The sequence below is a fragment of the Ptychodera flava genome, chromosome 4 (genome assembly GCF_041260155.1).
Source record: "Ptychodera flava strain L36383 chromosome 4, AS_Pfla_20210202, whole genome shotgun sequence".
Taxonomy (NCBI): Eukaryota; Metazoa; Hemichordata; class Enteropneusta; family Ptychoderidae; genus Ptychodera; species Ptychodera flava.
Genome location: NC_091931.1, coordinates 44,905,578 through 44,920,187, shown reverse-complemented (window position 1 = coordinate 44,920,187; position 14,610 = coordinate 44,905,578). Strand labels below are relative to the sequence as shown.

The following is a 14,610-nucleotide window of genomic DNA, read 5'->3' as shown; positions in this document are numbered from 1 at the left end:
TATATTATTGCAGACCAACTCTACGCACGTCACATGAAGATTGTCGTATCAGTACCAACGTTTCAAAAAAAAACAAAAACAAATAAAACCAAAAAGCTCCAAGAATATAACTGCGAGACAATATCAGTCCAGCATTTCAGAATCAGTCGTATTCGTTTGCCACTGAGTTTTCCATTCATCCGTTCACAAGCTTAGTTCTATTGGGTTTTGATGACTCCAGCTATGACATGTTTTCGACTTACAGTCATTTGTTCTCAGTCAAACTAAGCAGGAATTTACAAAACCATTTGAAGTTACAGGAGCCAATGATTTTAAGATTTTACTTTTTTATTAAAAATAGAAAGTCTTGATAGTTTTTAAAAGGCTTGCTTTAATCACCTTTTAACTCAGTACTTGCAGGAATCTCCATGATGGTTGTTACAACTTAATTTTATTTCCTTTTTTTTGTCTGTCACGTCGACTTAAAGCATTTTATGTATTGAATTTATTTTATTGTATGCAGTTTAACTGTATCTGGCGTATTTACGCTGTATAGACATTCATGAAAAGAGATTATCATAACTCATAGGGTTACCGAAATTAGTAAATGAAGACACTAAGTATGATAATCTAAAGAAGTTATGGAAGGCTGTACATACAACTGTTTACCGTTATGGTTACTTTGCCTACAGTCTGGTCAATAGTAAGATATGTATTTTTAATATGGGATGTATAGATTCCTGAACTAACAAAATTAATAAATATAAACTACAAAATTAAAAATGCTATAAAGGAGGCAAATATACCTAGGCAGTTACAGAGAAAGTCGTATATTTAACAGAGATTTCATCTCGTCTCTGACGACCGCACATGTTTACCATCTTCTACGATAATTACATTGCTATTTCAAGAATGATTTGTAAGGTCATTGAACTCTGCAACTGGTCATCTTTATTACTTTGTTCACATGTGGCCAAATGATGTGTTTTGTGGTATACGCATTTAGAATATCATAGAACATTGTAGAGTCATGCAATAATATGGGACCATGTATTCTGTAAATATTTGACTCTCGGATGAAAAGCATTGTAGTAGAAATTCCTAGTAAAAGTGTTGCAAACACTGCAACTCTATTTAATGTGCGGACATCGAGTGTGTTTAATATGGCACACGTGGAAAGTGTTGTTGAATGTACGTATGTGTCATCATGCTTCTGTATTTATGAGAAATATTATGATAAGACAGCACAGCTTTATCAACTTACAGAACTTAATAGTGAAACTTCAAGGACTTCATTCTGTTTTCAACAACTACCGCCATGCGGTAGTCATCTGATATTTGATATTCGGCTTACGATTCAAAGTCAGGCTGTTAGCCCTGTCGCAGCAGCGGTAGAATGTTGTGCAGATGTTGGAGCTGCCCTGAGGGCAGCGCTGCACTCAGGTCATTTTTCAGTTGCAACTTCTACCGCCTGCTGTTAGCCCTGTCGCAGCAGCGCCCTCACACAGTAATGGACTTCTGCAGTCCCTAATCACTAGTTCTCGGACTTCGGCAGTCCCTAATCGCTGGTTCTCGGATTAGTACTTGTCGGCATTACCTTTAAGGGGGTTTAAGCTCTTGTTCAAGTCCTTTGAAAAGTTTTTAGTGAATCAAATTGTCCAGATACAAAGCAGAGAAAAGCCTACCCGTTTAAGGACTGACTTTAGGGCCTTTGCTGTAACTTTTTATGATTTCTTCACTTCTTTAATTTTCTATGTCAATATTGAGTTCTTGTACTCGTCTCTCAAAGCATGTTATGCTGTTTAGCCCGCCAACACATCGTCTACGCATGTAAAATGTACTGTTATTGTTAACATTTGGGGGCAACAAAAAGTAGGAAAATGTTATCGAACGTTATAGATATTGGCTTTTTGTACATCTTGTTCATCAATAGCGCCATGTTGAACCACAGTGAAATAAAACATACTACAAGCAAAAATATGAAACATACTCAGAAGTACTAACATCGAATAATTTCTGTTTTGCGACTTTTGCACGTTACTTTTTTCTCTCGGTATGAATATTATTCAGTTTCTTTACGGATCATAACTTGTCTGTAAGTGGAAGACTTAAGGTGCTGTGAACAAGAATAAAATAACATTAAAGCCCCACAAGCTGTATCTTTTAGCATTATTTTTCTGATTTTACTTTAAAGTTAAAATAAGTTTGTGAGAATATACTAATTTAGGTGTGTGTATACACGTTTTTTTAACTACCCGCTAGGACTTTATATGCAATTTTGAACAAGATAAAATTTACACTGCGATTAAATGTTTGCCCAAACAGTAAGTCGCAGTCCCATGCAGAAAAGCAACAACCGCGGATACTGTGCATATCTGAAATATTCACATAAACTGCACAGAGTAGTCCAATGTAATGCATAGGGGTGAATGTTTTCAACTGTGACATTCTATGTTCTATTTCCTTTGTAATATTATCAATTTTTGAAAATTGCAGGAAATATTTGAATTTACTTGTTAAATGTTTCACAGATGAATGGTTTCCCTAATGCAGTGGCAGCCCATACCCCTTCAGAGGGTAGAATTCAGAGAAAACCAGGAGAGAATGGAAAGATATTTTGAGGTCTGATAATAATCGTCTGATATTTTTTTTACTTTCAGCAATTTTGATTTAATTTGAAACTTCGATAAAGATAATGAACTACCCTGACATCTTTCAGAGAAATGCTATCACCAACTTTATAGAAATAGTGGTGTAGACATGTAATAACAACTTGGAGAGTATGTTCGGTTAACATGAACACACTGTTTCCCTTGTAAAGAGGGTGGTTGACTCAGGAGACGTGTATTTCTTACGACCTAAAATACAGGCGCATGCTAATGTCAATTATTGGTTAACTCGGTGAATTCCTAGTAGCAGACAAAATCCCACGGCAAATAAAGGAAGCGAAGCCCACAGATTCCAAGCAAGAGCGCCCTCACCGGCATATTCACTGTTTGTTGCACTCAATTCGTTTACCGTTCGTCCATTTCTTTTAAATTCTGAACCTGTGACATGAAAACTATAGAATCGACATAGAATGAAAGACTCCTTTCTTTTACAGAGACGAAATTCTGTACACATTCTTTTCAAAAATTTAAGGTACGATAGCTTTCACTTTTGTCACGACAAATTCAAAAGCCGAGTCGAGTAGCGGCAGTCAGAATTATTAGTTACTTAATACTTAATAGCAAACTAAACCAACCCTGACGACATGACCTGATGTTTCCCTAGTATAAACCTCTCTTAGCATTGACTTCCGGTGGGTTCGGATCACCCTTCGACATTAATGCTGTAAGGGGAACTCTTTAAAAGGGAACATTCACTTGTTTAATAGTGTCATAATGGTAGTATGTCTATATTGTTACGATAAATCCTTATCTTATGTGCTAAATGCGTGTCAAATGTAGATCGAGGCAGATATAGATCTCTGTAAACATACGGCCTGACACGAAGCAGCCCTAAGAGCGACATAGCACTGTCGAGTTGAACTCCTGCTCCAGCTGGTGTGTCTGTCAGCTCTGACGTGTTTTGTGGAACAGGGTCTCCTTTCAGACATGCTTTATATTGACAATGTTGAATGAGTGTCTTGCCACCGACATGTCCTTCACGGCGAGAGTTTTTGCAGCATAAGGTAAGTTGCAGCTTATTTTTCACTTGACGAAGTGACAAAGGTCAGTTTAGGTGCTTGAGTTTGAGAGGCAGGCAGTCGAAACCCTTGTTGAAGCAGAGGCAGCCCAAGTGAAGAAATAACTCACAATTATAGCTCCTAAAGCACAAATACTTTCACTGGTAATAACGTCAGATTTTGACGCTTTTGAAGTTCCTACTTGCATGTCAACAGATGTCTACATGAAAGTTCGTTTAACTTTAATACTTTGGCATGCTTCATTGCCTTGCAAAACAGATGGGTGTAGGGGCAGGGTTCACACGATATCAGTGTTGCTATGAGCTATGGTTTGGCCAAGGGAAAAGAAAACGTATTATCGTTTCTAACACCTCGTTCAAGTCTTAAAGCTCTAACCTTCATTTTGAAGAAGTTTCGTGTATGTTTTTTTTTATTTTGTTCAAACTTTTTGTAGGTGACACACTGAAAAGGTGATTATTTATTTCCTGATAAATGACAACTTGTTTTCCACAACAACAGAATTCAGACGTTCTTGAACAAAAATATTCAACAATATTTTCAAAGCCCGGCAACTCAATAAGGCTCGCAAAACATTTGAACGTTTTAATCAGTCCAAGAAACCGGAAACACTCATTTAAATTTGCAAGCCTCATCGTAGGCCCTTTTTGGAGTCTATGATCTTTTCAACTGTCATGTAATATATTTTCCAGTGTGTTGTATTCTTCCTGTATAACATAGCTTGTTCTCTCCCGAAATTATGTCAAAATGTTAAGTCACGGTTTTGAGTTTGTAAATGTAGCTTGTATGACAGAATATGAAGGTATTATGTGCCTCGAAAGTGAAAGACTTCAACTTTTGCTCAAACTTTCCCCAAGGAACATTTCGATAATTCTCTTTCAAAACCATTAATAAAAATGTAGGGTCACCGTGCAAATTTTGATACTAGAGAAACAAGTTACTCAAGATTTACCGATATTTGAAATTCAAAATGGCCGCCATGATCTCTGTGTTAACTCTATGGAGAGAAAAAAATAAATTTTCCAAAAACTAAGCCGATGAAAAGTTTTCTTACACAAAGGGCTTTAAAATGAACCCCACAAGTGGTAGATCAGAAAATAATTGAAAATGTTTGATAGTCCGAATATCTGTCCCCGAGGCGCGTGCTTTTTAAAATTACAGTCAATTTTGATACGGCTACTCAACCCAAGTAGTGTTACTGACAGTGAGCAACAGAACCAATTTGTCACTGTACATTGTGTTGTGTTTGCCAAGCTTATGTTTTGTACTTCAACATTATTTGGGGTAAAGAACACGAAATGTATTTAATTTACAGAGTAAACCTAAATAACAAAAATGTCAGAAAAATGTTACAGCTATTTTAAATATGATTCCTTATAAATTTGCATTAATAGAATGGGAGTTAATAGGTAGTCGATATTCATAACCTCTGTCGAGTGTTTTGCCATTACAATGACTGATGATCATGATGTTAGAAGCTTAGCTAATGTTGTTTTTCAAATTGTCACAAAGAAAACAAACTTATGATTGGTTTCGACCTTTTCATTATCTTAATTATATCGTTACGACCTGACTGTTTATCCTTTTCTTGTGTTGTCAGTTTGAAAGACCAAGGCGACAAAGGAGGGTTTATCCAAGACGTTTTAAGAATTCGGCTCATCGTCATGAAGTGGAAGCAGCAGTTTATATTTATACTCACCTTGGCAGCTGTTCAGTTGTGTTTCATATTCTATTGTCTCTCACTTTACCGAAATGATAAAATCCATATCACAGACGATGTCAAGGTTATCCGTTTGTCGATCAACGGCAAGGACATGTTTTGTGCCCCGAAGACAAAAGACGCATCGACTGACAGTATGGTATTGCTCATGTGCAGTGAAAACATGCGTCATATCGAATCTGGCGTTCAACTTTTGCATAGTGGGTCCACCTCGGAGAGCCCGAAGAAAGTACGTGATGTAATATCGGAAGGAAAGCTGTTAATCGTGAATAAAACCAAAGACGAATACGAGAGACGTTTGACAGAATCTATGTTTAAGCGTGACCCTGATGGTTACGTAAACATGTTTGACGAAACTAAGGTAAGTAGGTTATGCGATGGAACGCTATAGGGCTCCGACATTGTTCATCATACAGGCATGGCTTTTTTGTAGTGTATGTTATGTCCAATAAGCATGAGCATAAGTAAAGTTATACATAGATTTGCAATGTCTTTCAGATGTTGTTTTCAATTATAATTCCAACCGGAACCACCAGGACATGTCCGCATAAAATGAAACATTCATGGAAAAGACTTTAGTTAAGGTACATCATTTATTTTATCATTATTAAATTAATTTTGATTAAAACACTTGATTACTTGGTAATCCGGTTACCTTGTTGTCACATTTCACACTCACATACACACGGACTAGACTACAGTCTGCGGTTTTTGTCCCTCCCAAGCCGCGTGAGCGGCACCATGTGGCCAATGTCATTACTAAAAAGCGACTTCTACATTGAGGAATCCAAATTTTGTGAGAACGAGAAAGGTGTAACTCTCCGTCAGGAATTTGGGTTTCAATGAGCACACTCTTTATGCAAAAAATCAGATGTAAAATCCAATCAGGAGATGCAAATGTAGCTCCTAGATTCTTTGTTTTATGATTTACATTCATTTTGTTTAAGAATTGTCGCCCTGTAGTTAGTTTTAGTAGAAAAGTAAGTTTACTCAGAAATCTCAGTTTTGAGCCACAAAGACCCTTGTTATGCTTTCCATGGACTTCTAGTATTTTATGAATTTCCGTCGCTCGTTGTGCCTCTCTTTTCAGTCACGCGATGCAATGTTGTGTAGCTTTTTTCTCCTGGAAGGTAGAATGCGCTTTTGGCATAGATATTCGGGCACTCAATTTTTTTACAATACTTAGCTGTTTTGCTGTTGTTTCTTCCCCTTTTGAAATATCGATTACTTCCCATATGAATTTCAGATATCAGTAACTTTTAGATAATTTGTGTCTCCTTTCCAAAAACTTGGACATTGACCATGTATTTTTATTTTTCATTATGAAAGAAAATGGTGTAAATTTTCCTTGAATAAAGCCTTAGCAACAGTTAAAAACTTTCAGTGTCGAGGCGTGTACTTCCAAGAAGCCGCATCACATTGTTGTAACATTTTTAATGTATCGTATTGACCCCGACAGTCAACTTCCAATACTGGATCGTGAAATCATGCTGGGATCGGACGAAATTTAGGGAAAAGGAGGATCCCAGAATACCATCGCAATCAGAATCTTAATCTGACATTTCACGACTATTTCCGATTTTTATCGGATAGTCACTTTCATCTGCTCACTTCCCGACATTGGACATGATTGCGACTCTGGCTTGTCCAGAGCATTCAAAGTCATCGAGAATTATTGTCTGAGTAAAAATGTGAATTTGCTCAGAGCACTGTCTTCCAATGTGTTGACATTGTGATCATCATGTGTAATTTGCAACAAAATTGTCAAAAATATCAATTGTTTATAGACAGTGACTTATTTCTGCATCCATTTCGCTCCAGCCGATGGACTTTCACTGTGACGTCTGCGCAGTGGTGTCAGCGTCAGGACATTTACTCGGCAGCAAAGCAGGAGCTGAAATCGACAGCGCCAACTGCGTGATTCGAATGAACATTGCTCCGACCAAAGGCTACGAAGTCGATGTCGGCACTCGAACGTCTTTAAGATTTGCAGGATTTCCCAACTTAATGTACGGTATCTTCAAAGCCAATAAAATATTCGAGAGGGAAAAGTTACCTGAAAAGCTGTTGATTTGGAGCGGCAACACCCCGCAGATCCGTAGTGTTGTCAAAGGAGAAGCTAAATTCCTTAAGAAAAATCATACCGGGTTGGATATGTACATCACCACGGACAGAGAAATGAAGTTTCATGATGAACTTTTTGCCATGGAAACGGGCAAAAATAGGTATTTATATACTTCCTGGCGGAACGATGTTTTACGATAACTGAGAAGTACAAAATAGTTATTTTATCAGGAGGATTTATCGTTGACATTTTAAATTTCCACTTATCGTGAAGACTAAAATCCACCAAATCAAAACGTTAAAACTTACCAAGTTTACATAATCAAGCTCTAATCTCCATTTGAAATGTGATATTAACATGTGCGCAAGCGCACAAATAAACCACAGTTGTCACACCAAACTCGATATAATCGAAATTGTCCTTGCGATTCCTCGATCCACGAATTTCAACAAGAATAATCCAATCTTTTTAATGAGTTGACTATTTATGCTGCCTAATTTTGATCTCCATCGGAATAACACTTTCCAAATTTGGTCCCTAAAGTTTGAAATCGGTCATTTCCCTAGTTTATGCACTGAGATGCAAATTTTGAGATTCTCCGTGCACACCATTGAATCATAGACCTTTAATTTTTTTTTGTTGAATGTTTGTAGGGATTCATCCAAATCGTGGCTATCAACCGGTTGGTTTTCTATCGTCCTTGCATTGAAGAGATGTAACAGAGTCAAGGTTTATGGAATGGTCGAAGCTAACCACTGTGAAAAGTAAGTTAATCTTTATATCCCCCAGTAACGAGGCTATTTCATGTTGTATTAGATTTGTCTGAATTATAAACCCTTTACCACTCATCATCCAACTAGTACACGCGTCACCTCACATATAAGTGACATTAACATGATTAATCATAATAATTCGATGCAAATTCTAGCAGCCAATGTGCCTTTTCGAAAAATCAAGTGCAGCTTCCAATACGGCAAATATATCCGATATTAGATTTACGAGTTATGAAGCAGACTGTGATTATTTCATTGAGAGAATTATTTTAAGAATACTGAGCACCAAAAATACAAGCTGTTCAATTCAAGATGCTTTCGATCCCCCCCCCCGACTTATTGTCAAGTTGATCATTTGCTTTGATCTAAAGTTGTAACCTTTCATCGCGTAGTAGAGCCAAGCATAGTCAATGTTTTACAGAAGCTATTGCGAATCTTAGCTCGAGAACTAGAAAGAGGAAGGCTCTGTCGACGTGTAGACGTAGGGGAGCAAAAGAAGGCAAGCTTGACGTACAGGACTGGTAAATCTCGATTATTCAGCCTATTATGTGTCTTGTTATTTTAGTTTGATACTTTCTGATTCCCGTCACTTTACTTGAAAAGTACTTCACAACAATTGGTGACGTCATACTGAGAAGTCGAATATATATTCAGAAACACAAAAAGTCCGAATGACTTTGAATCCAGTACAGGTCGCCTTCATTGCAAGTGCATGCTCTCAAATTCACCTTTCATTTTCTGATTTTTCAACAGAACGACCGCAAGACTTGACATACCTTTCCATTATTATTCCATGGACAACGGTTATGAGTGCATGTTTTACAGAAAGCACGAGATAGGTCTGAAAGAGGGTCACAGGTTTTTTACCGAGAAATACGTTTTTAAGAAATGGGCTCGTTATTTCAACTTAACATTTCATTATCCTGAATGGGATATATCAAAAGATGATCAAAGGACGCCATTTCTGATTAAGAAAACGCAAAGCATCCCGAATCCTAGATACGGGGTCAAGAGGGGCCCTCTACCGGCAAACTTTGGAAATGTTCGAGAGCAAAACGTAAGGTTTCCACGTACGATTGAAGAGCTTAGAAACAACCGATTTCGGCCTGAAAAAGTTTAATTTTCAACTAAAACTAAATCTCACGATGTCGAGATTCTTTTCTGAGGAGAATGTTCTTTTTTTCAAAGAAAGTAATGCATGTGTTACATATAACTTTATTTACATGAAAACACAGACAAATGGAGAAACTGTTTCTCTATTTGTCTGTGATGAAAACAGACATGCTTTATTTTCGTTCTGAAGTAACCACGGTGAGATTGGATGGAATGGCCATGAAACAGTTCTTAACAATTCCGTGTTTTCTGAATTTTTTCTCTCATCACACGAACTGTATCCCTTATGTGAACGTTAACGTCATCCGTTGAGGCACCGGGAAGCGTTTACAGCGCTCTTAGCAATTGTGGAGCATGCAAGTTGTTGATAAGGTTTATTGTATTTGGTTATAAATGAATAACGTACAAATAAACGGAACTCGTGGTAATTTGAAACAGAAAACATTGATAGCTCTAAAGGTTTCACACTATGCACGTTTGCTCGTGATCGTTTCTTCTCTACTTTTGAATCAGTGGGTATAAGTGGGTGGAGGGACTGTGGTATGTGATATCGATAAACGCCACCTGTCATCAGCGCTTTCAGGATTTCTGCCTTGACAACCCTACTGATGTGTTTATGGGCTATAAGGCTATTGTATAGAGTGTCAAACGGTCACCAAGAGAGGGCATATACTGCATACATTATGCTAACACTGAGCCGTCAAGATTCAATGCACAAACCCGAGGAATCGTAGGGCAAGCCCGGGAGGGCAAGAAAGAAGAGAATAAGGAATAAAAAGCTCGTACGCGAAACAAGATTTAACATAAGTATTGTTTATTCTTTCTCATATTTAAATGGCCACTTTTTTGCCCTTGTGCTGTGAATAAGTTACTCATTCAACGGACAGGCGTACGGCGTCAGTGAGTCGATTTTCGTTCAACTACATGGTTTTTCTTGGATTACAGGAACATCGGGCTAACCTTAAAAATAGTTTACGTTGCAAATTATCACAAGTCGTTTTTCCTTGACAATCAATTCATTGTGTTTAATTTGTGACATGCGTAAGCGAACAGAACCTAAGGGAAGTTTGTTTCTCATTTTCAACTGTTTGACCCTTCAACACACTGAACATGGCCAGCCTCTAAATAAAAGACAGTCGGACTTTTCCGATGTGATGGAAACTTTATTACACGAACAGATAGCCTTCACTTTTCAGTTCGTTGCGTCATCATGAGAGAATATTCCAAAATGTGTAATGATGGACATAAATTGTATGTGTTTACGATACACTTGTACTGGTTTACACATATTGTAGCGTTATATCTATTGATATTGTCGTCACGTCACGTGACAGAGTGTGAATGGAATACATTAATTTTACAGATCACAAGGAGTACCGTGAAATATTATTGTATGCTAATAAAAGTACAAAAATGTCAAAATGCATCATAATAATCAACTTTACGACTCTTATTGTAAAGTGCTTAAATTAAATTGTTACACGCTACACTTCAGCGAAATGAGTTGCATTTGTTAAAGGAACAAAGTCTGTATCTTTTCAAACTTGTTGGTAGCAGCTGTTCATATTGTTTCAGCTCACAGAAACATGCTGAATATAAGTCATCAGATCTCTGTTCACTAATGCTTCCATGAAAAAATTTTTGGCATACACATTCTATACGGTAAACATATTTACATGTTAAGTGTATATGCAAGGCCTGAGTAGAGCTGTGGTGATTGGTAATTCAACAAGTTTCAGTGAGCGGAACAACATAAATAACTCCTCACATGAAACAAAAATAGCAACTTTGTCCCTTTAAGATAATATGACAGGAAACTTTGAAACACCCCCTCCATAATCGTTAATAAAAATCTAAGGTTATCATGCAAAGTTAATGATTACAGCTCTGAAACAAAACACCTGAACTTTAGCGATAATTCAAATTCAAAATGGCCGCTCAAGCCTGTGTTGACTCAATGTTCACAAACAAGAGAAGGCAAAAAAATGTGTTTGTATCAAAGGCTTCGAAATTGGCTCATGCAAGCTGCAGACCAGATAATATTATTTTTGAAAATGGAGTTTATGAAAAAATCTCGCCAAGGTGCCAATGGATGGATATTGTTCGAAAAACTGTAACAGTCCATTTACTTCGATTCTGTTCAATAAATGAAGCTAGACTCTGTAGAATGGTCAAACTAGCCATAAATTAAGGTCGGTCGACACTCTGTTGTTAAATATTAGCCAAAACGTTTGAGGATCCGAGGTAGAATTCAACATGTTGGCCCTTACGTTGCACCACGATCAAATTAATCGAGTATGCCAATTGATCCTCTTTTTCATGTCCCAACTTGATTAAAATCATATATGCTCACGGAAATAACAACTGCATTACACGCGATTGGAAGTAATTTGGAATGATTGGATAGCGAAGTAATATACGTTTCATCTGAAAATGTAAGCTCATGCTTTTCTTTTTAAGTTAAACACTTATTTTTACGAGTAATTTGTAATATTGCTACATTCACCTATAACATTTTTGAGAAATTTGAACAATATGAAGAACCAATTCTCCAAAATTATTTCCAATCGTGTTATAAATAACAACCGTCAATTTGTCTGTGATGACCGTGACCATATGACGTCATGTCATTGTAACTGATTTTTATCAGTTCCGTGGTCAGCTCGAAACATAACGTCATCGGTGTTCACGCGGAGGCGATTGGAAGTCACTGACTTACGTATACTATCATGCCGACAACACAAATAGTTTCTCAAGTTTCAATGAACCTGAAGAGAATGAAATCGATTTGCTTTCAACCTGACATAGAGTGAATTTTGATCTGAATGAAGAAATTCATGCTCTTCATAAAAATTGATATGATTTGCATCTTGATGAAACTTACAGTTTTTCCTGGTTTGAGTCGAAGATTATAAAATTTACTGTCTGAGAGAACTAGATACAACTAATTGTTCCTTGTGATGATTGCTAATATGGCTAGTTTTAGCCGTTTTTCGAAAACTGTCCAAAAATCAGCCTTCAATGAGCCCGCACTTCAATTTTTCTGTGTTCTAAATCAATGACAGTGTTCTGTTCCTTCATCACAAAGATAATTTTTTTTGTGTTTTGTTTGAAACAATACCCAGTGCATGGTTGTACATTTAAATTATACTTGCAGTAACCATAGACAGGAAAAGTATGTTGTCAATGCGATGTCTAATCATTCAATTTCATCAATTTATTGGTAACATTGACGTGAGTAAAATAGCAAAAACAAAACAAAACAAAGCAAGGGAAGTAAAAATAAAAAAAAGGAGGAATAGTTCTGTGCAGGCTCTATTATGGTGACAAAGTTAATTCGATAAACGTTTCCTTATCATATCAAAGTATTTTTCTCGAAATATTAATTTTCATGAAGTGAATTTGAAGCTGCACAACACAGAGAACTATTTCTGCGAATAATGATGCTACGCACAATCGGAATAATGCCTCCGGCTGTTGCTGCAAAATATTGATAGTTGGACTTTTGTGCGATCATTATGTATGTCAAATTTATTTTGGGATGACTATTTGCACAGATACGTACCACTCTGTGCAACTTGACACCAGCCAGATAATAGGTCACAAGTGCCTTACATTGTGTGACGTTCCGCTTGTGACTAAATGAAAATACAAAACAAGAATAAAAGATTGTTTCGTCATGGCGTATAACTTTCACGTTTGATGCCAGGCCGGTCGTTTGAGGGCGCATGATGCCAGCCACCTGTTGTTTACCATTACTATTTCAACTTTTGTTAATATGTACCGAACTAGTTGACGATTAACTCTTTAGTTCAGTATTGGTAGCGGGCCACGCAGCATGCTGGTACCCTAAGGACAAAGTTCAAAATATCAAGACATTGCATATCTTTGCGATGAAGACTGTTTCCGTTTCCTTCCCGTCACGGTCCATTCGCACAATTTGTGAAAAGTCATTCATTATTCCTGCAATTACATTGTGCTCTAAATTTCCAAAACACTACGATTGAGTAAGAGTTAACCGTACGCTTTGGACAAGCGCCATGATGTTATCGGCTTTGCACGACAATTTTATTCTCTAGGCGTTGGCAAATATCTCCGGTGAGTCATTGTTGATAAATAGCTTTGTACCTCATTTACAGTAGTTTGTAGTTCATAACTTTAATTGCATATCTACTACCAATGTCTTCATGTGTAAGTGTCTGGGCAAATTTCTTGTTAACCATTCTTTGTATACTGATACGATAAGATCACAACGACCGACTGGAATCGACCGGGTTGCTTGGTTGAATGTAAAGATCATGAAAACGTGTTGTAGCCAAACAGGTACAGCACCGTCTTGTCAAATTTAATTTGCCGGGTGTATTCGGAAGGAGGCCCCCTGTCGTTTGGCAACGAACATGTTCCGTGACTCAGGTTAGGACAAGCGGTGATATGGTAAATTCAGTCAATTTCACAAAATCATCACAAAACGTTTCTTAATCTGATATACTGATTTACATACTTTTGGCCTTGACCTGATAATTAGGGGGGAGTAAAGCTGTGCGTAGCTACCCCACCAGCATATGCGAAAAACATGTAATCCCACTGAATTATAACGTCCTTTGTCCCCTCCCCCAACCAGTATCTATGGTCTGCCCGCTCCCCGCTAGCCACAACACTGCCCTCTACCAAGAAAAACACAAAACTGTGCAGGCAATATACTTATCATTTAAATCTTGGAACATTGCTCCTCTCTCTTAGGTGCTTAATCTTCCCTGAAATTCTGTCAACAACAGCAATCCCCTCCATCTGTTTTCCAGTACTCACAACCAGAAATTTTCTCCCACCCTAATGTAAAAACTGAAATTTCCTCACTGCTCACAATAATACTATGATGGAATTTTCCTCCCCGACCAGCGATTATTCTAAAAATTGCCCGCCCACCTAAAAACTGCGCACGAACACCATTTAGCACGAACAGCTTCTTTGGTCGCACCTGGTGATATTTACCGGATTCGGTTATGATGTTGACAAAATTGCAGTTGTAACCGTAGTTCATTTCAATGTTTGGTATACCAGGTTATTTTTGTGACGATGTCACAAAACCCGTGCTCAGCAGTACACTTTCAAGTCAGTGATTGCAAGAAACATGTAATGACGACGACTTCAGACGTTTTCCTTTAGCATTTTGATAATTCTATAAGTTTTTATGATGCTAAATGTGTTGCTATCACTTTCTCTTGTCCTTTACTCGTTACCATATGCTTTTGTTGTCGTGACCTATTAATTAGCCCGT

The 14,610-nt window shown here is 37.4% G+C and overlaps 2 protein-coding genes across 4 annotated transcripts in view; both read left to right on the top strand.

Moving 5' to 3' along the window:
• The first annotated feature begins 3,190 nt into the window (after window positions 1-3,190).
• On the top strand, window positions 3,191-10,770 carry LOC139131925 (alpha-N-acetylgalactosaminide alpha-2,6-sialyltransferase 5-like). Of its 2 annotated transcripts, XM_070698239.1 has the most exons (6): window positions 3,257-3,652; window positions 5,265-5,745; window positions 5,883-5,968; window positions 7,206-7,609; window positions 8,103-8,213; window positions 8,976-10,770. In XM_070698239.1, the coding sequence occupies exons 3-6, from the start codon at window positions 5,948-5,950 to the stop codon at window positions 9,340-9,342; spliced, it is 903 nt and encodes a 300-aa protein (XP_070554340.1). In that variant the 5' UTR covers window positions 3,257-3,652; window positions 5,265-5,745; window positions 5,883-5,947; the 3' UTR covers window positions 9,343-10,770. The 2 variants fall into 2 exon arrangements, with proteins under 2 accessions (XP_070554339.1, XP_070554340.1); XM_070698238.1 differs by lacking the exon at window positions 5,883-5,968 and having other exon boundaries at window positions 3,191-3,652.
• Window positions 10,771-13,144: 2,374 nt separating this feature from the next.
• Window positions 13,145-14,610, top strand: part of LOC139131926 (alpha-N-acetyl-neuraminyl-2,3-beta-galactosyl-1,3-N-acetyl-galactosaminide alpha-2,6-sialyltransferase-like) — a 6,087-nt gene continuing 4,621 nt past the window's right edge. The window contains exon 1 of one of the 2 annotated variants that reach the window (XM_070698241.1): window positions 13,145-13,433. The gene's annotated coding sequence lies outside the window, so the exon portion shown is untranslated. The remainder of the gene's footprint in view (window positions 13,434-14,610) is intronic. The other variant, XM_070698240.1, reaches the window with a different exon arrangement.